The sequence below is a fragment of the Podarcis cretensis genome (genome assembly GCF_951804945.1).
Source record: "Podarcis cretensis genome assembly, chromosome: 15".
NCBI classification, from domain to species: Eukaryota; Metazoa; Chordata; class Lepidosauria; order Squamata; family Lacertidae; genus Podarcis; species Podarcis cretensis.
In genome coordinates, this window is record NC_137185.1 from 7,915,720 (window position 1) to 7,941,461 (window position 25,742).

Here is a 25,742-nt window from a genome sequence, read left to right on the forward strand (position 1 = left end):
AAAGCACGTCAAAGTGCAAGTAGATAAATAGGTACCGCTCTGGCGGGAAGGTAAATGCCGTTTACGGTAAATGGCTGCTCTGGTTCGCCAGAAGTGGCTTAGTCATGCTGGCCACATGACCCGGAAGCTGTACGCTGGCTCCCTTGGCCGATAAAGCGAAATGAGCGCCTCAACCCCAGAGTCAGTCACAACTGGACCTAATGGTCAGGGGCCCCTTTACCTTTATCCAGATGCTTAGAAAGTTGATGTGCATTTTAACCTGTTTCAGTATTTTAACTTTTTGTATATTTTTACCTATTGTGGTGTATTTTTCTTGATTTTACTGCTTTACCTCGTTGTAAACTGCTCTGAGGTTTGCTTTTACAGTCGAGCAGTGCATAAATTTAATGAAATAAATAACTACATAAAATGGGAGGGACATTACAAAACCAAATGCCTAGTTTGGTCCTCACACATCGCACTTTCTTAGAGTGCAGGACACAGCCATGTGTTTTATGAATCGGCTCCTCAACTTTAGTTCCTACATGAAAAGGGGAACGGGTATACTTTATCTGTTATGAGCCTTAGGTGGCAAGATGATCAGAGTAAGAAAAATCTTGCGCCAGAACACACGGACTACAAGACTTCCTTCAATTTAAAAGCAAAAGAGAAAGAGAGGCTCAAAACCAATCAACCAGGATCACCGAACACCACAAGCACACCTGTGTCACTCCCCCTCCCTCCCACCAGCCCCTTGCTTCATACTTCCTTGAAACTGCATCACTTCCAACAACAAAGACAAAATATACAGCTGACTGGATAGTGGTTCTCATCCATATATCCCATCACAGAACATTTCTCGAGGTCAGGCAGATGAAATCATAAATTTATAATACAACATTACTTCAATTTTCCTCTTCATTTGCCGCTGCAGTGCCCAGCTCTGCTCTAACGAGTCAGAGCCTGATCCGCACGGGGGGAAATTGGCTGGCTGAATATCAATAGCACATTAACACCATGCCCATGTGGATGCTTCATCAAGCCAAATTATGGGCAGGCAGGCCGATCCGCCATTTCCCATTTAGCCGCCATTCTTGCCTTGCAATGGGTACTGAGCAATTTATTTGCTTCAGTACTTCTGGCGAATGATCAATCTTGCAGTAATTATCTCTTGTCACTAAACTGAAAAATCAAGGCTTTGCCTCGATTACCTCCCTTGAAGAGAGAACTTCCTATCCATGAAAGTAGAGACCTAAATCAACAATCAAACATGCTTTTCACAACACAACTTCTTTCTCCACTCTTTCTCCTTTGCCCAGAGACAGAAACACTGGGGCAACCCTGCTCTTCAGATGCCTGATAGGAAACACTGCAGATTTTTAGGCTAGTGTGGGCATGCAGCCAACACTGGCACTGTTCCCTAGAACCTGGGGACCACTGACACCCCTGAAATGCCAAGTCTTGGGATTCAATACAAGTTTACTGTCACTTTTTATAGGAGACTTCTGCCATCTGTAGTGCTACACTCTGAAGTGACTCGAGCAGCAAGTTAATGGCAGCAAGAAGCTTCTCAAACTGCCCACTACAACCAGCCCAACATACAGCATAGTGGGAAATTAAAAAGGAAGCTTCCAACCCATTGCTGCCAGCAGGTAAGCCTGCTGGGAGGCACACTGGCACACTCAAAAGCTCAACACAATGTCTGAGAGAGGAGCTGAAAAGTGGTCCTGAGAAGAAAGTGGGAAAATTCTGGGAAGTGCCGCTAAATCGGGGATTGCGTAGCATTAAACATGATGCAAATGTCCCCAAAATGCTGGACTTGATGTGAGAGTGCAAAGCATAAGGAATCCGTTTCCAGACGAGAGGAACTCTCCGTCACAGACAAGAGGATCTTTATAAGCTTTGCAACATGACGGTCACCATTGCCCAACCATAATGAGAAGCCTGGTTGTAAAAGGGTTGTGTGCATCAGTACTGCACAGATGCAGCCAGAAAGCCTGTACAGGTGCTACTGGCTGTGTCTGCTCATTGCCTGATTCTCACTGACCTTTTGCTGTGGGATTGTGTGCCCACGTGTGGCCCCAGTAATAATTCCAGCCAGCTCAAATGGAGAAGAGGAGCCTGGTCCTTGCTGCACACCAGGCAAGAAAGAGGTGGCAGGGCTCAAAAACTACCCCAACTCTGCTGCCCCTCTCTCAGACACCCTGCCTCCTGCTCAGCTGGGGCAAAGGGAGAATAAGCAGATCTGGAAAGTGTTCCTGGATCTCAAATGCCACCCCTGTGGGGCAACCCTCCGAGGCAGCAGGATGCATGATAATGCTTTGCTAAGTGGACAGCTGCCAGAGTTCCCCAGTGTGAACGTGAGTGTTCAACATTTGGCTCCTGGAAAATCAACTCTTCCCCTCTATCCGCCTTCTCATTCAGATAAGAATGCAGCTCCACTGCCGAGAGTACCAACTCCGTTTTGTCAAGGAAAGAATAATTTGCTTGTATCGATTTTGAAATCAAGGATCGGAAGCCTGACATGTCCAGACCCTTTCAAACTTAACAGCTGAGTTAGTTTACCTTTCAATTTGCTGCAAGCTTTTTTCCTGGAGTGGGAAAACTAGCAGCCAGAGCCTATGCATGTTTACTTGGTGGAAAGTCCCACTAATTTCGGTGGCAATTAATCCCTAGTACATGTGCACAAAACATAGCCTTAATTGCTTAGTAAAAGCATTTTTTTCTTGAATCATGGTACCTAATACACTATTCACAAGGCCATATCTTGACTAAGGCACTTTCCTATGTTGCAGTGTTCCTGCTAAATCTTGCAGAATCCAAGGGTCCATGGGAGGGGTTGTCTACTGGACCCTCTCTAAAGAAAATGCTCAATGTGGGGGCCACTAGGGAGCGCATCGGAAGATGGCTGACAATAACATCTCTCCGACCCACACGAGGTAATTTGGAGGCAATGATGGGAGTAATTAGCCTCCCTACCCCCCCCCCCCGGATGGTGGGGGGGACTGCCCTTGCCTGCTGTGCCCTATGCAACCCCCAGATTTGTGGGGATGGGGGCACTAGGCACAAAGCCCTCCTGTGGGATTCCGGCACTCCTGGACGCCGTCCCTGATCCGCGCCACTAGCTACAAGAACTTCAAAAGAAACAATTTGGATGAAGGAATGCATATATCTCAAGGAAGGAGGGGGAGTAAAGACTGCTAACAGAAGAGATCTCTGATAAAACAAGACAAGAATAAAACATGAGAAGATACGCCAAGATACGGTATGGCAAATGACTGATGGGGGAGGGGGAAAAACTTTCCTTTCTTTCCTTATGTGATTAAACAAGAATCCCCTCCCCTCACGAGTCAGAATTGTCGTTTTAAGGACTTAAGCTGTGGATTTAAGGCTGTGTGGAGATAAACTTTCGAAACAAAGCATGTTTTAAGAAGAGCGTGGAATGTATAAGAGCTTTGGAATGACACAGTTAAAAATGCCGTCGCCATATTGGGAAGTTCTGTCGGAGGACTTAAGTCTGAGAGGAGAAATAGAGCTGTTTTTATATTGTGGGTGAAACTCCTCAGTGGGACTTAAGAATGACAGTTCTGTAATTAATGATGGAAAGAGCGCTGTTATCTATGAAGGTGATGATATATGGAAACCATCTCGATTTGAAGATTGGAAGAACGTAAAATTCACACAGAATTATTATTGGTGTTTATCAGCTTAAGGAGACTATCAGAAGAGATCATAAAGAAAAAAGAGAAAATATATGAACAAGATGTGATGTGGAAACAGCAAGGTAAGACTGGATAGAATTATGAACTCTGTTTGGACTGATTTGGATTGATTTGGACATTAACGCAGTAGCAAGAAGATGATCAGAATCCCCCTTCGGATCTTGAAATATGGGTCCCCCCAACAAAATTTAAAATTCGGCTTTGTAATTCAGAATTTATGTGATGTGATATGTGTGTTCTGAGTTCCCAGGCTAGTAGAACCTCATATCTTCCACCCATCTACTCGGAAAGAAAACTGCCTCCTTGTGACATTTCCAAAAAATTAAATCTCAGGTGCTGAAACGAAACTGGGTTTGCAATGTTCAGATTTTTAGATGTACCCTTTACGTGTTTTAAATGAACCTCAAGAGTATGCTTCAAGTGCCTGAGGCACCCCATCCTCCCTGCCATCTTAATCACCTAAACTATACTCCTGAAGTAAGACCAAGAAAAGGGAGGAGGGGGAGAGAGAGATTTCTCTTCTACTCAGCCTTTTCCTTCCTTTGTCTTAGCTCAAGCCACTGTCCCAATTTCCAGTTCTGCAAAAAATGTTACCTGGAAATAACACTAAAAGCTAAGATTTGGGTGCCTGAGATGGTTTCTAATGGGACTTCAAGGCATCGAGCCTTTGGTGTACTCGTGCCAATGCCACCCTTTCCTTTGCTTTCTCTCATAAGGAGTATCTCCTCTACAAGAATGACTTTCTTTGAAGGGCACAAGCCTCTTTTATGCATGAATGCAGCCCAGCTAGATTGAACGTGTGCACTATTGCGGAGCTGTGGTCTGGCTCCCGCAGTAATATTAAAAAGTCAGTCAGAGACTTCCTGGAATTAAGACGTTCACATCAGGTAGTATTTCAGTGGTCCAGAGATATAAATTTTACTGGCTGAGCTTTTTTGTAGCCTGGGAGGGAAAGGAGGTGGCGAGTTAGAAGCTTTAGGTATTGTATTTAACAGATGGTCACAGCTAAGATGCCTGCCACTGCCGGGGGGGGGGGACAAAAGAAAGGAACCCTAAGTTTTTGTATTGGAAAGGTGTGGCATATAAAAAAATCACACGCTCAAAGGACACCTTGAGACTGGGATGTGGGTCCATTACTTTTTAAAAAATATGACCTATGTCTCAAGTTAAGGCCTTATCTTCATGAAGGATTAACCAAACATAACTTTTATTTTGTTCCACTACAGTCCCCTATGGAACTGGAGAGGCTGCTTGAACAAATTTCAATGTGCTAGGACTCCAGAGAGTAGGAAGTAAAGTAGGCATTCATGCATTTCCCCATCTGATTAAACAACTGAAAGCAGTACAAAAGTACATCCACACCTGCAAACTGGCTGCCATGATTTGTTTCAACATCCCTGCGAACTGTATGCTAAATACACTTCGTACTAAAACAGACCACTACGAACAGCTGTTGGCTGTAAGATCAGAACTGGACCGATGTGCATCTAAGTGCGACCTCTCTGAACCTCAGCCCAGATCCTTCAGACACCAGCTCAAATTTGGCCCACTATGTAACTTCTAAGAGTCAAATGTAACTCACATCAGTGTGATATCACATGGTCCCTGTAACAATCTGAGGGCCAACAGAGACCAGACACAGGGACAAATCTTCCAGATAATTAACCTATTGCTTGATTGCAACCAAGCCATGAGTTTCACATCTGGCATGGGGGAGGGGGGCGAATCAAACTGGCATGCTATTTTGTCTTTCTTCATCCAAGTTGCTGACACTGAAGCAGGGGCACTGACTTGGGCCCCAGGTTATGGGTGCCCAGTGGCACCTGTGATGTAACACGATGTCGTGACATCATGACATCACATTGAGTCAGCGGCATGGCCTCACGGGGTCTTGGAGATTACATCCTGTTCAGAGGCCTGGCAACATCGCCTTGGGAGGCTGCGTCAGGGCTCCAACATGACTTTCAGTAACTGGAAGTTACGTCGTGTTGTGGATGCTAAGCACCCAGATTTTTTGTGGGTTCCCTGGCACTCAGGGCCCCCTAGACATGGCGCCTATATACTGAACGCTGATACAAGACTCCATGGCTAGTCTACCAAGACCCAGTTGGGGGAAGCTCCCAAATGAGCATAATCTCAGGCAGCCCTGACTTTATATCCTGTATGAAAACTCTCCACAGCTCATGTGGGTCACCAGCAGAGCTGCTGAGTACCAGACCCATTCTTCTGATATAAACGTTCTCTTCTACAGGCACCTTCTGACTAAATGTTTTGTATCTACACTCTAGCTTCTGGAATGACTCCTAAAGTAGCTGCCTAGAAAACGCATTCAGTCAGAATGGGTCACCTATGTTAGTTCTTGAAAAGCAATCCTGGGAACTGATTATGCTTTTTAATCCAAGCTCAGGTTGACCAAGCTGTATGGACTCCAGTCCTCAGCAGCTTTGGAGGAAGGCTGGCTGCCAACATGGAGACAATGCTTTCAAGGGTATAAAAAATAAAATAAAAATACTTGGTTTCATTCTCTGAGAATCTGCAATGCAATTGTGCGACTAAAGGTCTTTGGCTAAATATCAGGCCACATCACAGTCTCCCTGTGCTAATTTTGCTTGATGAGTTAATTACACCCTTCTTCTGTTCATGGGTGGGATTTCACTGCTGTGCAACTGACGAGTAAGGAATGGAAAATTTTGATTGCATGCTGAGAATCCGCTGACAGCCGTCGACCTTGAAGCTGACTTGTTGGAGGCAACTAGGGATACATGCACATAATGGACAAGACAGACTCAGACTTATCTGCTGCAACTTGGCGGCTTCGTAATGATGCTACCTCAATAACCAAGAGCTGGGAAGGGGATAGAGGGGGCCAGAGAAGAACTGGAGCAGATAGTTAAGCATCTGGCCTTCATCATGAATCAATCATTCATTCAGAGCAAGTCAGGGTGATTTAAAATCTAATAAGATCACATTAGGAGTCACCCTGCAAAAACCAGTGGAACAGAACCAATTTGGATCTCTTAATGAATCCATGCACTCTACATGCACTAACAGGCACCTGTGTGGCAAGAGATGATCTGCCGAAACCCACACATGCCATTTCTTTTCAACTGAGGTGCCAGCCTGCAGTTTCAACAAGCAGCTCTATTTTAATGTCTAAAATAATCCAAGAGCTAACCCAAATAGTACTGAGTCATAAATATGTCTCAGGGTTAAACCTTTCTTCTGATTAACAGTGGTAAGCTTGGCTTTGAATACCCTTTCCAGATTTTTGGAGTGTGGATTGGTTTAAGGCGATTTAAATCAGCAATAAAATAATAGTAATCAATGATTTAAATGAGCAAGAAAAGGGGTAATTTAAATCAATTGATCACATCTCATTTCCCCTAAACAATGGTGCGATTTTGACCACTGAACCATGCGAACTTAGAACTAAAGTAAATCATTTATATTATTTTAGTATTTATGTGTGAGATATTATTTATAGTGTTGTTGCATTCTCGCTATATACATCTGCCAGGCTTTACTTTTATTTATTTCCAGAAGCAGGGATGGGCATCCTGTGGGCCTCCACATGATGGACTCCACCCCCTGTCAGTCCTAGTCAGGATGGCCAGTTGTCAGGGATGATGGGAGCTGTAGTCCGACAATATCTGGTGAGCACATAGTTACCAATATTATGCTCTACACATCTTGCTAGACTACAGCTCTCATCATCTCCAGCAGAACATAGCCAATGATCAGGGATGCTGGAATGCAACAACACCTGGAGGGCACTGGAGGTTGCATACCCTGCACTGCAAAGCCTTTCAAATGATCGGTCCCTGTGACAGTTTGTGAGCTTACATATGGGAACAGAGGGATCTGAGAACTGCACCATTTTGTCTTCCCTTCTTTTTTCCCAGTTTCTCCTTTCTCCACTCTCACAAAAACACAAAGAAAAAATGAAATGCTTATATCAAAGCTAATATGCTTTTATTCAAATTGTTTCATATTAATCTAGTTACAGTGGTACCTCTAGTTACGAACTTAATTCGTTCCAGAGGTCCATTCTTAACCTGAAACTGTTCTTAACTAGAGGCGTGCTTGTGGGGCCTCTTGCTGCCGCTGCGCCGCTGGCACACAATTTCCGTTCTCATCCTGGGGCAAAGTTCTCAACTCGAGGTAACTCTTCCAGGTTAGTGGAGTTTGTAACCTGAAGCGTTTGTAACTCGAGGTACCACTGTATTATTAGAATAAGGTGCTCAAGGCCCAGGACCTTCCCAGCGGTTGTGGAAGGAAAAGCCCAAGATTAGCTAGAATACTCAGGGCTCAGACAGAAGAGTGGCCAAGGACTACCTCAATGATATTAAGGAAAAAGAGGTAAGGAGAATCAATTTAACATTTAAGGGATGGGAGGTAGTGGGGTGGATAATCGGCATCTCCACTGGGGTAGACCTATCTCCCCCCAGTTTTTAATATATATTTACAATCAAGCAGTTGTCAGGTAATATAGGAAGAACAGCTAAGGAGAAACAAATGAGAGCCAATTATAACTAAGATGACCTGCCACGCAAATAGAATTTCAGCATTAAATACCATTTATCCCATTTAATTAGTACTTTCTGGACACAATGGTCTGGGCTCAAATACCGTCCTCTCTCCTTGGAACTTCTAATTATTGCTACAACCACGCTATTATGTTTCTCGCTGGGCTTTCTCCATCTTCTGTGCCATTTAAAGCCATGAAGATTTTTAATTATCTGTGCTGAACTGTCAAATATACCTTTAAGAATGTGTGACTCAATTCTTTGGGGGTGGGGTGGGGGGAAAAGGCGGAGGAAGAGAAGAGTTTTATGCATAATTCTGCTTTTGTGAATGTGTGTGGAAGGGCCCACTGAAAATATCCATTTAAATGCAAATTTGGGTATTCCAGAGTGTGCATGTGATCGCCTTTTAGCACAGAAAGGATAATTGAGCCCCCATCGTCCATACCGCTGTATCTTGCACAAGTCATGCAATTTTTGAACCTCCGAATCTTGGAACAGGCTCTTGCTGACTGCTCATCTATTGCACACAACAGTTTAGGCAGCTCTGAGCTTTGGAATATGTACAGAAAACATAGACACATTCTTGCCGATGGCTCATCTATTGCACACTTACCCAACATTCCCATCCCTAGCATAAAAGCATCCATGGTATATGGTAATCCACGAGCCCTTCCTCTCGTCCCTGGCGGAAACATCACTTCTTTAGGTTGTGCTTTCTTACATTCCACCTATTAAGCAGAAACATGTACAAATGAGATGCAAATGAATTCATGTAAAATGTCAAATGCTGAACTGATCTGGTTAAGTTGTGGGGGAAGGGGGGTTATTTTTAGCATTGCTCTTCTGTAAAATGTGAACTTTAAAAATAGGCCAGCGGTGTAAAGTGATTTTCAAAGAGTAAATATGTGTAATGTGACTTCAGAAAGCAGACAGTACAAACCCAGCTAAGGCAGGGATAATGTGTGGATAGGTCACACAGCTAAAAGCTGCAACCCATAAGTTAAGCTGTATTAACTTTTAGTGTGTTTCTAAGTGGTTACCTTCTTTGTGAAATAAACATGCAGCTATTGTTGTACAAGAAACAGGCTTATTTTCACTCCAAATGCTATTACGTTTATCATTTCTAATGCAATTGCCGTACAGAGAATGACTGCAACAGACACCTGTTGATATTACCTGTGACACCAAAAACAAGTACTGCAACTTTACCACCCAGGACTACCTTGGTTAGAGTTATTTGCTGGCTGAGTAGTCCTCTGCTTAAACACTTATAAGCATGAGCGTTCGTGTAGACATACAAAACAATACACAGTGGACCACCAGCAAGGTTAACTTATCTCCATACACAAATTCCTGACAGCAGTAACTTCCTACTGTCTCTCCTACTGTTGTTTTGATTGATTAGCTCTTCCTTTCAAAACACTTCATTGTTCTGGAGAAATCAAAGGCTAGTTGCCAACACAACCTTATTGCAAAGCGATACAAGCAAATATTGCCAACAGATTGGGTTTGTGCGGGAAGAAAATTCCTATTTGTGCTGGGGTTGGGATTCTGTACAATGTACCAATAAAGGGTTATTCCTGGTACCTTTGGAAGCTTAATACCATTTTCATCACGTTGCAAGTGTCTGGCTATTAATAACCTTTGAAGAGTGCATAAGGCCAACTATGGCCAAAAGAAAATGGCAGGGCACAAGGTCAAACTAAGAACTATTTCTAGCTGCTGAAACCAGGTGGGATGCTTGGAGGGAGAAGGTGCTTGATGTGAGCCAGGGAACAGACTAGGAGCAAGGAAGTGTTCTGGCAATTAGGTGCAAACTAGAAAATTTAGAGCATCCAATCTCAGGCTTGCCACCACATGTGAAAGAGACAGAGTGGAAAAGGTATGTCTGATTTTCATCTCACTTTTCACTTAGACCACCACTTAGGGCCAAATTAGGCAAATGTGATTGCATTTCAGGTCTCTGATTTGTTAAACAGAAGGCATGGTGGGGGGGGGTGTTCAGGACCAGGACTGCAGCATTAAGCAGTTTATAAGGGATTTTAGTTAGAACTCCTAGTGAAAGGAAACAGATACGCCCCCACCCCACCCCACCCCAGCAGTCTCAATTATGACCATTGCCTTCTCCAGCATTGATGATATTTAACGAACAAAAGAAGATATGAAATGCAATCATGAAATTCACATATTATCTAGTTTGACTCTTGGTAATAAATTTGTCAAAATATGTACAGTATTTTTCGCTCTATAACACACACCCGACCATAACACGCACGTAGTTTTTAGAGGAGGAAAATCCATAGGCATGCCACCCGTAGGCATTCCCTCCATAACACGCACAGACATTTCCCCTTACTTTCTAGGAGGAAAAAAGTGAGCGTTATGGTGCAAAAAATACAGTAGTTCCTTCTCTGTAGCCCTGCAAAGTTTATTCTCAGTATATGTACCCCCTGCCTTCCCCATCCACTTCCTAATATATGAACTGAAAGCTACTGGGGTTCAAGTGAAATGCAGTCATTGAATCATATTGGAGAAAGAAGAGAAGCCCTGTCATTGACAACTTTGAGCTGGGGCAAAATCTGCCCCACCCCCCAACATCTCAAGAAACAGATAGCACTAAACCAGTCTTAACCTGCATGGTTGCACCACCTCATTTGCACAGTCCCATCCTGGGTTTGGTTTTGAAGAGAACAAGTGAGACCTACAACAAGAGGTCACAGCAGGGGTGGACACCACCACTTGCCTGTCCATCAGCTGACATCAGTGGATGACATCAGCTGATAACCAGGGGTGCTTCTGTTCTTGCTGGGTGCTGCTTCGCCAAGATGTTCCCCAAAGCCAGCAGGACTGAAACCTCTGCTCATAAGCTGGTCTGTTTCATAAGCACAATTCCTGCAAAGCAACACCCCCCCAACCCACAGCTCACTTATCAGTCATCTGATGTCATCATGACACCAGATGATTGACAGAAAATAACCCTGCTCCCGTCAGAGTTGGCCAGCGGGGGTGGGATGATTAATAATAATAATAATAATAATAATAATAATAATAATAATAATAATAATTTGGGTTTCCCTAGCCACTCTGGGCAGCTCCCAGCAGAATACAAAAGACACAATAAAAGATCAAACATTTAAAACTTCCCTAAACAGGGCTGCTTTCAGATGTTTTCTAAACGTCAGAGGGCATTCCACAGGGTGGGTGCCACTACCAAGAAGGCCCTCTGCCTGCCCCCCCCCCCGCCACATACAATCAGCATTCTTTGGCTAGTGGGCCTGTTCCGTCCTCATTGGACTGTTTTTGGGGAGGGGGGATTGCCCCTTAGCATACTCCCTTAAATATTGTTCTACTTCTGCAAGTCTTGGGGTTTCTGCAGGCAGCCTGATAACTCCCTCTGGTTTCTCAGTAGCGCCATTTTGGCCATGTAGTCTTCATAACACAGCACCTGAACTCACCACTGGGCAAAAACATCCAAATTTGCCAAATATCTCAAAGGATCTCTTATCCCGCAGAGATCGTTTTTTCTTTTGGCACTGTTTGCACACGAACTCTGTCATCGGAGCGAGGAAGGAAAGGTGGGCGGTACTTTGGAGGTGCAAAACAGGTAATTACACGAGACAGAACTGGCAATGTAGGATAATGCTGCTAACTGGCTCTATTTCTAATAGCCCTATCAGTAACAGTGCATCCATTGTCTTATGGTAACCAACCGTCTGTTCCTAGGCAACCCAATCAGCGAAAATTTCAGGTTTGTACAATTTTCACTTAGGTAACGTAAAGGTTAACTGACTGTAAATGGGAGTATTTTAAACAAAACCACCCACCCTTTCTCTCTCTCTCTCTCTCTCTCTCTCTCTCTCTCTCTCTCTCCCCCTCCCTCTCTCTCTTCCCACCCCACCCTAACCCACCGCCCTGCTGCAAAACCTCACGGCATATCTTATTTATTCAGCTTGCAACATTTCACAGAGCAACAAAGCTTCCATTCTGCCAGCAAACTGTCAAAATACTGGTTTCGTGCAAACTGCTCTGCCACAACCTTTGGTATGTCAGAAAAGAAACACCTCCAAGCTCCACCAATGGACATGCCATGCAAAGGTAATGTGAACAAGGTGAGCTTACTCTGCTGGGTGGGAAGAGAGCCAATTGGGAGGGAAAATAAGGGAGTGGGAAGGAGGAAGCCACAATGGCCCATCGAGTCAAAGGAGCTGCAGAAGCTAAAGAGAGGCACACTCTGTCAGGAGAACCAGGGGTGCTGGGAGGCTACACCCCCTGCCTCTCAAGAAGAATACTATGGAATATAAGAGTACAGGAACCTGCTTTATACTCAGCCAGACCACTGGTCCAGCTAGCTCAGTACTGACTACACTGATAGGCATCAGTTCTCCAGGGTTTCAGGCAGCGGTCTATCCCAGCCCTTCCTGGAGATGACAGGGATTGAACATGCGACCTTTTGCATACAAAGCAGATGCTCTACCACTAACCTTCCCCCCTTCCCCAAACAGGTGATTCCTTCACAACAGATGGCAAGAGGGAGACCAACATGGCTCCTTTTGTCAGCTAATGAAGCAGCTGTCCCAATGCTTGCTTTCCTCTTCCCTCCTCATTCCAGTGCTTAGAACATTTTAGGTGCTTTAGAAGTACTTAAATAAATAAATAATCAGCAACCACCCAGCAGCTGGCCCCACAACGTTGGTTCCTGCAGGTAGCAATAAGTGTTGGGTGGCCTAGTAAATGTCTCAGGTGACAGCAGATCCACTCAGCTACCCAAGAGAGGCCTGTCGTCTGTGAATATGGGCACTGGCATGTGCAGGCTAACTTATGTCAGAAAAACATACACATCTTTGTTGGGGTGCAGTGGGCAAAGTGGTCAGATATTGACTGGGCTAAAATCTGTACTCAGACATGAATCTCTCCCTCTCCCTGTCTAAACAATCTCACAATGTTATCATGAGAATTTAAAGAGGGAGTGGGAAATAGTGGGAACCATTTGTGCTGTCCTGCACTACTTGGAGAAAAGCCAAGACAACTTTTACAAGTACTTCAGTTAAGTAGGTCTGGTTTATACCAAACACACCAGGCTCTTCTCCAGGTCTGAGCAGGACCTTAGCAAAGAGCACTCCTTTTGGGTGGGTGGTACCCCCTCATTGTCATCTCTGTGTGTGTCTCCTGGTATGAGAGAGCACCAGACTTTTCCCTTATAGAAGAAACATAATGCATGGCAAAGGTTCCTTTGGACATAAGCTGTTTTTGTTTCTATCACGATGCTCTAGGGCAATGTTTGTGGAGGGGACAAAATGGCAGATGCCACAAAAACATGGTGACCCTCCATATTTTCTCTGGCAAGGCCCAGAATTTTAGCCAAAGGGCCCAAGGGCTGGCAGGCACCAGGGTAGCTGCTCAAGGATGCACTGTGTCAGTGGCTGGCCTGACTAATTCAAGGCTAGCGACGTCCTCTCTGGAAACTAGAAGCTAAACTTTTGCAAAACACACTTTCTGTTTATTGTTTTAAACTGAGAATACTAAGCCCTAGTCAGCTGAAGTTGATTTCTTCAAAGCAAATTATCCTGAGAGATCAGCAGAGGTGTATCCATTAACACCTGAGCTGTATTACTTTTGCACCTGCCCACTGCTTGTATGCCATGGGGTCATCAGTGACATCTCCTAGCCATGTCTATTTCAAGTCACTCAGATCAATATACAGTGGTACCTCGGTTTATGAACTTAATTCGTTCTGGAGGTATGTTCTTAAACTGAAGCCATTCTTAAACTGAGGCGTGCTTTCCCTAATGAGGCCTCCCGCCGCCAGTGCCCTTCCACTGTTCGGCTTCCGTTTGTAGACCGAGGTAAAGTTTGCTAATGGGAACACTACTTCCAGTTTTGCAGAGTTCTTATACTGAATAGTTTGTAAACAGGGCTGTTCTTAAACCGAGGTACCACTGTAAAAAGAAGCAAGCCAGCTTACACGGACCATTAAAAGTGACGATGAAGCTTGGATTAGTACTATTAAAACAATAAGCTAAGTAATTAGCTTCTGCAATAAAACAATTGAGTTGAAACAAGCCGGAGTTGCAAAAAAGAACTCTATATATTTATTTTTTTTATTTATATCCCACCTTTCAACAGAAGCATCCTCAGGATGCTCAACTCTCAGCAGACAGGTCTGGTAAAACGTATTTTCTCTGTGTTACAAAATGCCCATGACTCTGTATCTATGGCTCTCCTCCAAGGTCAGCCCCCCCCCATTCTGGGTGAAATTTGAGGTGCTAGTTGTGCCTTGTAAAGCTCATCTGGTAAAGACTACCGCCTCCTCCATAACCCAGCTAAAGCAACATCCTTCCTGCTTCAGATCTGAATAGTGGACACACATGTTTGCTCTTAGGTTTTGGAACTCTTCAGCATTGTATGGAGGCAGTTTGGTGAGCATTTGCCCTTGAGCATTGTTTAGAGGCAGCCCAAACACATTTATCTGAGAAGGAATAGTTTAGCAGTTGATATATATTTTTTTTTGGGGGGGGGGAGAGACAGGGCTGCAGCATGTAATGTATTAATGGATATGATCAGATAATCAGAAACATTTTGACAGACTAAAAAGGTGCACTAATTAATACAGCAGTAGATATTTAATTTTTTTCCCAATTTTCTTTTTTTAATGGAAGTACTTAAATTGAAGATTGCAAATGCTGTCTTAGAAGAGACATTCCCTCCTGGGTGAAAAATTGAGAATGTCTCTTCCAAAAGGATATGGGCTGCAACACATAACGAAGGAAGTATGCTTTTTAGTAATTTTCTTCTGACGTGCATTTCCGCCTCCCCCCCCCCCCCAACTTTAATCAATCAACAACTCATAGCAAAACTACATAGAATCATGGTTTATAGAGCTACGTTTTCCTTTGCAGTACTGGGAACCAACCCAGAGCAGTAAGTATTCATTATTTTAAAAAATACAAAAAATACATACTATTCTGTATCTGTTAATAAATGCAGAAGGAGTCATTCCTACACCAGGGAGCATCAGGAAAAGTAATAGAAGCAAGCATGTTACATCCTGTAACCAAATATTCTGCCATGATGAAATTCATATATTGTAATGAAAATTAGGCAGAATTACTTGCTTTTGCATTATTCGGCATAACTTGCAATAACTGGGTTTGTTCAGGAATCCATTTTTTCCTTGTTAAAGAAATAGATGAGAAAATAGAGATAGGGCAGGCAGTGGTGCAGGCAGTAGGAAGTAGCAGTCACTGAAAGATCAGCTACCCTCACAAAGCACATCTACATCTACCTTGCCTGATGCAACTCATTTCTCTGGCATAGGTCCCCTTGGCTTCCTGACACACATTTTGAAACATCTCTCTAGAGCTGGGCACTAGAAACTTAGTCTATTAATGGCTTTTAAAATTTGACAGTGGAGTTTCTCAAGAATCCAAGTTTCAAGCAGCTTTTTTTTTTTTTTTTTTGCATTTCCCAAAGGATCTGACTAATTTTATTTACAGCTTAATGCACTGTTGCTTTTCTTGTTTTTCTTGTTTTCTGTTTGTTTAACAGAGCTTTTGATAATAATAATAATAATAATAATAATAATAATAATAATAATACAAGTTTCAGCACTTGTGGAAGTGAGCCCAGTTTTATCTCTGTGGCTGCCTTAAACTTTCCTGGAGTATCACCAAGTGAGTCTTGGAGAAGTGCAGTGCAATCCTAAGCATGTTTACTTGTGAGTAAATCCCAGTGGGTTCAAGTAGGCATGTATGTTTAGGATTGCAACGGGCAGCTGATATCCTGCTCTCCCACCAGGCACTTTCAACACACTGACTTCAGTTGGATAAACGACGGTTGCAGCCAAACGTTATGAGCATTCTGCCTGGTGTTCTAGTGCTTTTCTCATATTTATTGCCCCATCATCATTTCATACAGCTCATGTTATTTAACCATACTGCTTTCGTTAAAAACAAGGGAGGGGATTAGGCTATAATGTGAAGATTAACAAAGATAAAACTCTCGTGGGAAGCGGACTGTGTTACTCCTTAATAGGACACCTCCAAACAGCTGCATTCTACATTGGTTACCATTGCCTGCTAACTACACCGGGGGACGGGGGGGGACGGGGACGGGGACGGGGACGGGACGGGACGGGACGGGACGACACTCACATAGGTTTCATTTCTATACACAGCCAAAATGATTCCTCATGTTTGGCAGTATCAGTTAAAAGCACTAAGCAAACTCAACTGAAGATACACAGAGCACATCTCACAAAATGTGGCCCTGTGAGTTCTCCCTGTTCAGCATTCCAGCTAATCAGACGTGTCCATCTCTATGATACTCCATTCCATTCTTTCTCTCCCTCATCTGTGAATACTCAATGGACACTGGAGATACTCAATTCTCACTGAGTTGTTCTGGGGATATTTGCTCTTTCAATCTGCACTCACCTGAGCATACCATGACTTTCCCTTTGTGTGCTGGAGTGCTGTTTGGGTTACATAAGCAATGGGAGAGAGGTGGATCTTAGTATGCAGAATGAAAATATGCCTTCCCAGCTGACACATACAGGAAGGCAGTGTCCCCAAGATGAGGAAGGAGGGAGGTCAACATTTGTGAGCTAGTTTGCAGAAGCAATGCCCCACTCCCTTGTATTGACCACCTACCCCACTCACAGAGGTCATCAATTGAAGCCCTGCCATTTAGTTGTCCGCCACAAGAGGAGGGCGGCCAGTTACGCACTGTCAAAAATGAAGATCTGCATCACAGAAAGAGGGACACCAATTTGCATATTGGAATTCATATGTATGGATGTAAGCTTAAAATCAATTGCTACAATTTAAATAGAAATGCAATGCATCTCACCAGAGTGAGGAAGACACCAGGTGCCAGCTCAGTCTGCTGATCAGGTGCTACTATCTGGTGATGAGCAAGTTCACCTGCTCTCCTCTTCTTCTTTTTTTTTTTGGGGGGGGGGTTCCTTATCTTTAAACCAGATGCAGACTGAATGGCCTTAGGATAAATGCCACTTTGAAACAGAGGGCTGTCCTCTTGTCAAATAGAGTTGCCCCCATAGGATGGGCACAAGACAGAGCATTTTCAGCGGTGGGGCTGATGTTCCAGGTGGGCCCATTTTGTCTTATGGAGGCCTACTGGGTAATGGCAGCTTCATTTCAGAAGGGGCTTGGGATTCAGTAGCAACTGCCGGTCACTTCTGGGTTATTAAAAAAAATTTTTTTTGTTAGTCTGCTTTTATTGCTTTAATCTGACTGTGTTGCTGCTACTTGTTGCTGTCATTAAATTTTTGTTTTTGTAGAGCCACTTTGTGCACCTGCTTGCATCAAAACACCAGGAGGAAAAGTATCGTAAATGAATAAAAAATAATGAAAACAGAGAGCCCTCTGGTCTTGCAAACCATTCCCCAAGGCTTTTCTTTTATAGGATCTGCTATTTATACCTTTATCCAATTAACCGGGATGTCTTGGGCTGGAAGGTGCAGGCCACACACACCCAAACGCACACCCACACCCGGTGCTCAAGCATATGCACTTAAGTGTTGCCAACTGGTAAGTTTCTGGGTCAAATGGACTGCAGTGATGGGAGCTTCCTCATAGTATCCACCAATGCCAGTATAGATTTATTTGGGGAGGGGTTCACAGGTAGAGCACATGTTTTACATGCAAGTCTCCAGTTCAATCCCCAGCATCTCCAGATAGGAGTGGGAGAGGCCACTGTCAGAAACCCTGGAGAGCCACAACTGGTCAGGGCAGAAAGGCAATGGTGTGCCTCAATATAACGCAGCTTCCAGTTGTTCCACGGCGTTCCTGGGTCCCTAAGCTAGCAACCTAGATAGGCAGCTTGAGGGGGAAAAACAAGTAGAAATGCAGAGAGAGAAAAGTTGGGAGAGGAAAGTTGCCTCCCTTCCTCCCACCACTGTGTCTACTCACAGATTCTTGAAAGTGTCAATGTGTACACGTAACTTTCTAAGAGCACAAACACTGCAAATAGGAGCATCTGAAACATGCCGTATGCTGCTGCTTCCTCTTCCCGTCCTTGTTACGTGCATCTTAAATTTGTGAGCCTGCTAATGAATTCTCCTGCCCCCACAACTCCCCCCAAACACTGACTCGATTAAGTCAGTGCATGTTCTGAAGGAAATTTGCACATGGACAAATGTGTGTGTGTGCCTTGGTTGTGATGGGTGCAGAGAGGAGATGAAGAAGGCTGGATTTCCTGTGTGCCCTCTTCTTGAGTGGCTGGTAGACCTAGCAGGTGTGACTAACAATGAGAGCTAAATCAGCCTCTCCAGGTTTAGAAACAGACTATCCTGTGGGGAGTTAAAGAGGGCTATTGCCTTCATGTGCATTCGATGTGGAAAACAAGGTGTGATATCAGCTGGACCTTCGACCTGATCTTGCAGGATTCTTCTGCAGTTCTTAGGTATTTTGCATCACCTCCTGGCGGCTGGCAGCTTTAGTGGGGAAACTTTTTAAGCACCACATTTTAAAGAGCGCCTCAACAACAGAGCAAGTGATGTTGGTGGAAAGGGACGCGGAGAGGCAAGGGCCAAGCTGAAAATAAACCAGTTGGAAGGCAACTGGAACTCCATGGTTTTGCAGGCTGCCTTTTACTGCTGGCCTGAATTATCCTGCAGGAAAAGTCTCCCCCTTCACTACGCACACAAAGTATCGCACGCTGTTTCTATTTTTGAAACACCTCCGTTTCGTAGGTAAGTTATTTTTAGGGTGCCTGTTGTGTTTTCTTTGATGCCTGGCAAGAACCTTTTCACTCCCACACCAATAGTGGGTTTCACGTTCAGCGCCTCGCTAGCATTTGCCTGCTTCTTTCATGCTGCCTGTTTAATACGCCATTTGACATTCTAGCTTTATAAATGGTGACAAAAGTGGCGCAGAGACTCTAAAATTAGCTCCTCCGTGAAAAGGAGGCTGGAAATAGGTCCACCAACACAGTAGTGGAATTCAGCTCTTTCCCTCCCTCCCCATCACCACTTCAGGGAACAATAAATATTGTGGAGACACTGAGAGAGATTTCAGAATGATGAGCCTCAACTTAGAAGTCTAAAAAGGAAAGTGTCCTTTGAGGGTGGATGTTTTTCGTTGCCACGGCTGCTAAGCATTCTCCAGTCAGCGATAAGACAATAGTCTGGCTGCTGCCTCTGGCCAGCTGTGCCAGCTTCTCTTCCCACATGCTGGGTTGAGAACTCCTCTACTGGCTGAGCAATCCATTTGCAGGCATTCTTCCTGAAGGGATGAGTCAACCCCATGCTTGGATCACACATCATGACCTCCCGGAAGGCAGATACTGAGATGAGGTTTCCACAGGTGGGATGGAAAGGAAGGGACTCTGGACGCACAACGTTTTCATGGAGGTTACACTCACACAGCACGGCACACCAATGTGTAGAATGTTTAGCATGAGTGAGATCTTATTTATTTTCCAGATTTATTTAAATATTTATACAGGGGAGGCACTCTTTCAGGGTCCCAAGCCGTTTAGGGCTTTGTATACTAATGCTAGCACCTTACATTGGGCCTGATAGCTCACTGGCAGTCAGAGCAGTTTTTTCAGGAAAACAAAATTTTCTAAAGGCGTTCATTCAACAACAGGTATAAAAACATGAGACCTACCCCATCCCACTAAAAGATGAACACCACAAACAAGTCATAAATCATATTGCAGTGTAATCTAAAATAAAGTCCGAAAGCCTAGGTATTACAGAAATGTCTCAGCCCAAGTGCCTAGAAGAGGGTGATGCTGGTGCCAGTCATTCGGGCGAAGGAAATTGGGACAGGGTGGCTGGAGAAGGAGGGCAGGACCTGCTCCAGTGGTGGGACCCAGCACCGGAGAGCGTCAGCAACATCTCTTGCCTGCCACCTAGCCCAGCTCAGCCATACCCAGCACCCACTTCCTATTTTCCATTAAGCTGTACAGGAAGAGAAGGGCAGCAATTGGGCGAGAAGCAGGGTAGGAGAGGCCAGGGGCACCATAGAGCTTGGAACAGAGAGATCATAATTGGGAGTTAATTCCCTGTGGTGCTATGGGGGGGGCAGGGCGGTGAGGCACCACAGAAATACAAAAGAATAAGGTAAAGGTACCCCTGCCCGTACGGGCCAGTCTTGACAGACTCTGGGGTTGTGCGCCCATCTCACTTAAGAGGCCAGGGGCCAGCGCTGTCCGGAGACACTTCCGGGTCACGTGGCCAGCGTGACATCGCTGCTCTGGCGAGCCAGAGCCGCACACGGAAACGCCGTTTACCTTCCTGCTGGTAAGCGGTCCCTATTTATCTACTTGCACCCGGAGGTGCTTTCGAACTGCTAGGTTGGCAGGCGCTGGGACTGAGCAGCGGGAGCGCACCCCGCCGCAGGGATTCGAACCGCCGACCTTTCGATCGGCAAGTCCTAGGCGCTGAGGCTTTAACCCACAGCGCCACCTGCGTCCATACAAAAGAATAGAGATCTCTTAATCTGGGACTTTCTGTGTTAAAGGCAGAATCCATTATTGAAGTGTGATAGTGTTTGTACCAGCAAAATAGTGACAATTGAAGGGTATGGGGAAAGCATCCCACAAATGAGGAGCCTCTAAATGAAGATTAGGCAAATTAATGGAAGGTAGGATTTATGTATTGAGGGCTAATAGTCATAATGACTATATGGAACCTTCTGGTTCAGAGGCAGAATAGCAGCAGCGGAGGAGCAACAACAGGCCCTGCTTATGGGCTTAATGGAGGCACCAAATTGGCAATCCCTGATCCAGCTCCTCCTCCTCACTTGCACAGGGCAAACCTTGCTGAAGGTGGGGAGGAAATTGGTGCTAGATGAGGTTTTTGGTTAGGATGGGGTTAGGTCTTTGGGGTGTTTTTTTTTAGCACCTGCACTGGATAAAAGGAGGTAATAAGGAAAGGCTATTGACAATGACTGGGTCTCTACCAGAGTCCTTGGCCTAATTTTCACTGTGAATTTTCAAGAGGAGAAAACATTTCCATTGACTCCTAGGAATGCTGCATCCCACAGAGCATACAATGTCTATATGTGCTAACTCATTTCAGTTTATGCAGATTAAATATCTAACCATTGATAGAAGTGGAGGCCTAGCTGGGGAGGAGGCAAAGCAACTGTGGGGCAGAAAGAAACAGCCAGGCCACAGATGGTGACTCTTCTTCTTGCCCCAAGACATCAATCCCCATTGCTGAGTCATTCGGATGCACATTTGTTAGGAAGTCTGAAATAGCTGTGACATTCACCCCAAAGGAACAGATCAGTTTAAGTGTCTCTGGCTACAGGTAGATTCTCATGCAGTTTTCTGCCAGGTCGCACAGAAGCTGACATCTCTCACACTGTCATCTTCCACTCCTCACATCCCAGCAACTCAAATCCCATTTCCTTGCTCTACAAGGACCAGCATCCATATCAACAGAGCTAAGAAAACAAGGAAGATTCTGAAACGGAATTCCATCACTTGGAACTGCTAAATGCCCCTTATGGGTACAATTGGCTTTGCCTTGTTTGCTGCATGGTGGTCTCCCACACAGACAAACATTACAGGTGATCGCACCTCCTTGTGAGGACAACACTGCTCTAATATGGGTGTTATAAAGCACTTTAGGCTGCAGTGACTTGAGACTAAGGTGTATTTTGCTTCCCACATGAACCTGCCTGGCCATTATGGTCTTCTCGTTCACTACTAGGCAAGAATTCAAAGCATTACTATTAGTATATAAAGCCCTTAATGGCTTGGGATCAGTTTACTTCAGAGATCACATTGGTGCCAATCACTTCAATCTGCAGAACTTATATTTCTACACATGCCGTGCAATTTTTGAGTCTGCATTTGTAAGGAACCATTCCTTTAGTGTAGCAGCAGCATGTGCACTTTGGAATTTCCTGCCTACTGGTACCAGGCAGACACCATCACTGCATTCTTGTATATACTTGCTAAAAACTTTTCTGTTTCAATAGGCCTGGGAAGACACCTGATTTGGTGTCTCAAGCATTCAAAACAACCAGACAAGCAGGATATAAATTCTTTTAACATGCACACATTTCTTTTGTTCTAGTTCTGTCCCTCTAGTCACACAGCTTTTGTAGGTTTTGGGAGAAAACACAAAAACCTGCCAAATGTGTTTACCACAGACCAAAGTGGGATGAATGGAAGCAACAGAAATGCCTCTGTAGAAAAACAAAAAAAAAAAGCACAAACAGTTTTTGGTCTTCTCAGTGGTATTCCTGAATTCAACCCAAAATTGGCTGTTTTAACTTTTTCCACAATGTCCCTGTCTGCACAGCTTTTTCTGACTAATAAATATGCCAGAAAAAGAATCTGGGTATTCTGGCAGCAGAACCTGAGTGCCTTTTTTTTAAAAAAGCAGGACATCCTATGCAGCCTGCATATTTAATAAAAGAGAAGGAAGAGGTTTCTTTTTAAAAATAATAATAATACAGGCTGAATTTGTTTCTATCCATATTATTAAGTCTCACTGGAGGTTATAGGGGGAAAATTAGTCTGTGGCAAGAAAATATAAATGAAGAACCCTGTCAGTCATCTGGGAAGAGCAAATATAAATGAAGAACCTGTCAGTCATCTAAGAAGAGAGCTCAAGCTCAGTCTGTGAACGTGAATGGAAGCCTCTGCTTCAGGATCACCTCCTTTTGTAGCCACCCTTTTAAAGTCCAGTCTTGACATCTCAACACAGAGCATAAAAGAGGACCTGTTATTTTCATTTCAGATGCATATTGTGCCGAGAGGAACAATGTGAGGGATATTATTTCAGAGCCCTGGGAAAAATTAGCAAGTCAAATATTGAATCAGCCTCTAGCATATGGTAAGGAGATTGCTTTGATCTTATCCAGCCTAAAAGCCCCATTATTGAATTTAAAGTCTGTGAACACATATCAGACCAATATATAAAGCCTATCTGAATATAGGTTTGAGAAGCAGATGTTTTGACGAAAGAGGAGGGGGAGAATCTTTTAGCTCAAAATATCAGTTAAAATACAGGTGCCCTTTTCTGATTTGTTTCTAATAATCCAAGCCAAATGGCTTTACTGAAGGTGCAGTCCATTTCCAAGGCAAAAGCAGAGAGAAAGAGAAAAGAAGGGGAGCCGGTCCTATCCCTAAGACTAGGAGAGAGAGAAACTTTTAAAGAAAGAGTTCAAGTTATGAAGTAATAATGCAGGGAGCTGGGGCGGGGCAGGCAGAACCTCAAGGTTAGGCTGATAAATAATGACTAGTTCAAAGTCACACAATGAGCTGTGTGTCTAAGTGCAGGATTCAAACCCAAGACTGCCAGGTCTATATTCAGCACTATAACCTGGCTTGGGCTGATGGCAGTTGGGCATCCGAAACATCTAGAGGGCATAAGGGGAAGGCTGCTGTCACCAAGTACATACACTGCACTGGCCATTTGAGGTACATTTAGGTATTTCTCTTCAGTGAATCTTGCAGGAGACGTCTTACTGTCTGCTTCCGAAACAAATGGTCTGACCATCCTCAGGTCAATTTACAGAGAAGGCACAGGCCTCTCAGGACTGTTACTACTTCAGAAAGCATGTGTGGAACACAAACCGCTCCTGCAAACAACAGAACCTGTATCTGAAAAGTCCTGATCCTGGGGTGTTTTCTTTTTTTGCTCTGAAAGAGCTTTTAGTTGCAACAGAGAAGGTCAAATACTTTGCTCCCTAATTCTAGAATGCACAGTAAAACATAAGCGAAAGAGAGAGTATTATGGGTATTAGATTTGAGAAGTGTGAGGACGCTCAATTTTAAGTCATCCTTTAATAGGATAAAATGTACACTCAAGTAAATTGGCAAAATTGCCCTGACAGAAGATTTATTTCATTTTACAGCCTTGCCTGATCCCAATAATTCAGCACTGCTGGCTGCATCACAGACACCATGTCAGCTTCACTGGACCGAAGCAGCAACCGCTCCTCTAGATCAGAGTGGTCCAATACACAACCCTTAATACCGTTTTTGGCAGCCCTCAGCAACATCTGACACCCCCTTCCCACAGTCCTTGCACTGCTTTCCAAAGGGTAAGCAAGGCACTGGGCTTTGGGAAGGAGGAGTTGAGGGCTCTGATAGGGTCCTAGAGACATCTTGCCTCCTCCCCCAAACCTAGTTAGCACTTTCCCAGCTTTGGGAAGGAGGTGGGAGGGGTCTAAGACACTCGCCAGAGTCTTATGCCTCCTTCCCAAAGCCCGGCACCTTGCTCAGCCGGCTTCGGAAAGACAGCGTGAGGGCTGGGGATGGGGGCATCCAATTTTGGCCTTGCCTCCCCCCCCCCCCATGACAAGGCAGTGTTCAGCCCACAGGTTCCATGCTGTAGTACTCTTGCAGCCCACTTGGTATGAAAAGTTGGGGAGCCCTGCTCTTTAAGATGCTTTAAGTTCACAGAACTGTGGCGCCCTGGATCCTAATGTATACTATCAATACTGCATAGCCTTCTTCGTTTCACAGATGAAAAATAACAACGCTCTTGTGTATGTATGCCACTCCTACTCCTCAGTTCTCACACAAAGAACTGCTGCCTGAAGGTTCTTCCGCTCCTACACATTGCTGGTATTGTTCCACTCACTGACACCCTGTTCATATACCATCGAGCACAGTCTTGTCTACTTGGCTGGCAGTTCAGGCAGAGCGTCTTTCCCATCAACCATCAACAGTTTCTGGGGTCTTAACCTGGGTCCTTCTGCATACCAAGCAGGTACTCTACCACTAAGCTTAGGATCCCTTCCATGGCTATTTGCCCCTCCTCAACAGTCTCTTCTGGACTGACTTTAGAAGCAAGGCAGGGTAGCTATGCTCACTATGAAACAGATTGTTTTTCCCCTTTTTAAAATCTCAGTAAAATTATGCTTAATCTCAAAGTGAAGTCAGTACTTTATGGCAGAATAGCTGCCATTCGAAAACACATTAATCAGCATTCGCTATTCGGAACAGTAAATTTGTAAGGATAAAAGAGAAGCCACTGCACACACAAGCAACATTATTTAAAAGAACCCCAGCATCTCCTGAAAAGGCAAAACAGAAACACTCGATTTATCAAGGGCCTGCACCAGAAAAACAAATACACCTCCTAGTATATAGTGACAGTTGGAGCCTTATATACTTCTGTGCAGGCCTAATAGTAAGTTAAAGTTTCTGATCAAGCATGCTCAGAGACACCATTGATTTGTGAATAAATGTCACAACAACCCCCTCAAGGACAACTGAGAGACACCCCACCATGCCTATGAAAAAGAGACAGATATTCCTCAAAAACAGATGCACCCGCTGGGGAAACTTACCATTTTATTATTGATTTCATGAAAATGGATTTCACAGACTTTTTCCACCACATCTTCATTCTCAAAAGTTACAAAGCCAAATCCTATTTTTAAAAAGAAAGAAAGGAATATTAATCATGGTAAAAATACGTTTACCTTTTTTTCGGCTGCTTACAAAACAAATGTCTTTAAGGCACCTTAGTTAGATCACCACACAAATACGCATTCAAAAACCAAAGTGTGTTTCA

At 44.2% G+C, this 25,742-nt stretch overlaps 1 protein-coding gene across 44 annotated transcripts in view; it reads right to left on the reverse strand.

Moving 5' to 3' along the window:
* The window catches only part of MSI2 (musashi RNA binding protein 2), a 413,369-nt gene that overhangs the window by 79,557 nt on the left and 308,070 nt on the right, over positions 1–25,742 (reverse strand). For all 44 annotated transcript variants that reach the window (XR_013833509.1, XR_013833510.1, XR_013833511.1 and 41 more), the window contains 2 exons: positions 25,516–25,598; positions 8,841–8,955 (listed from right to left, as the gene is read on the reverse strand). Coding sequence is in view for 41 of the 44 variants with exons in the window: in XM_079955691.1 (XP_079811817.1) it covers positions 8,841–8,955; positions 25,516–25,598 (198 nt within the window). In the remaining 3 variants the exon portion in view is untranslated. The remainder of the gene's footprint in view (positions 1–8,840; positions 8,956–25,515; positions 25,599–25,742) is intronic.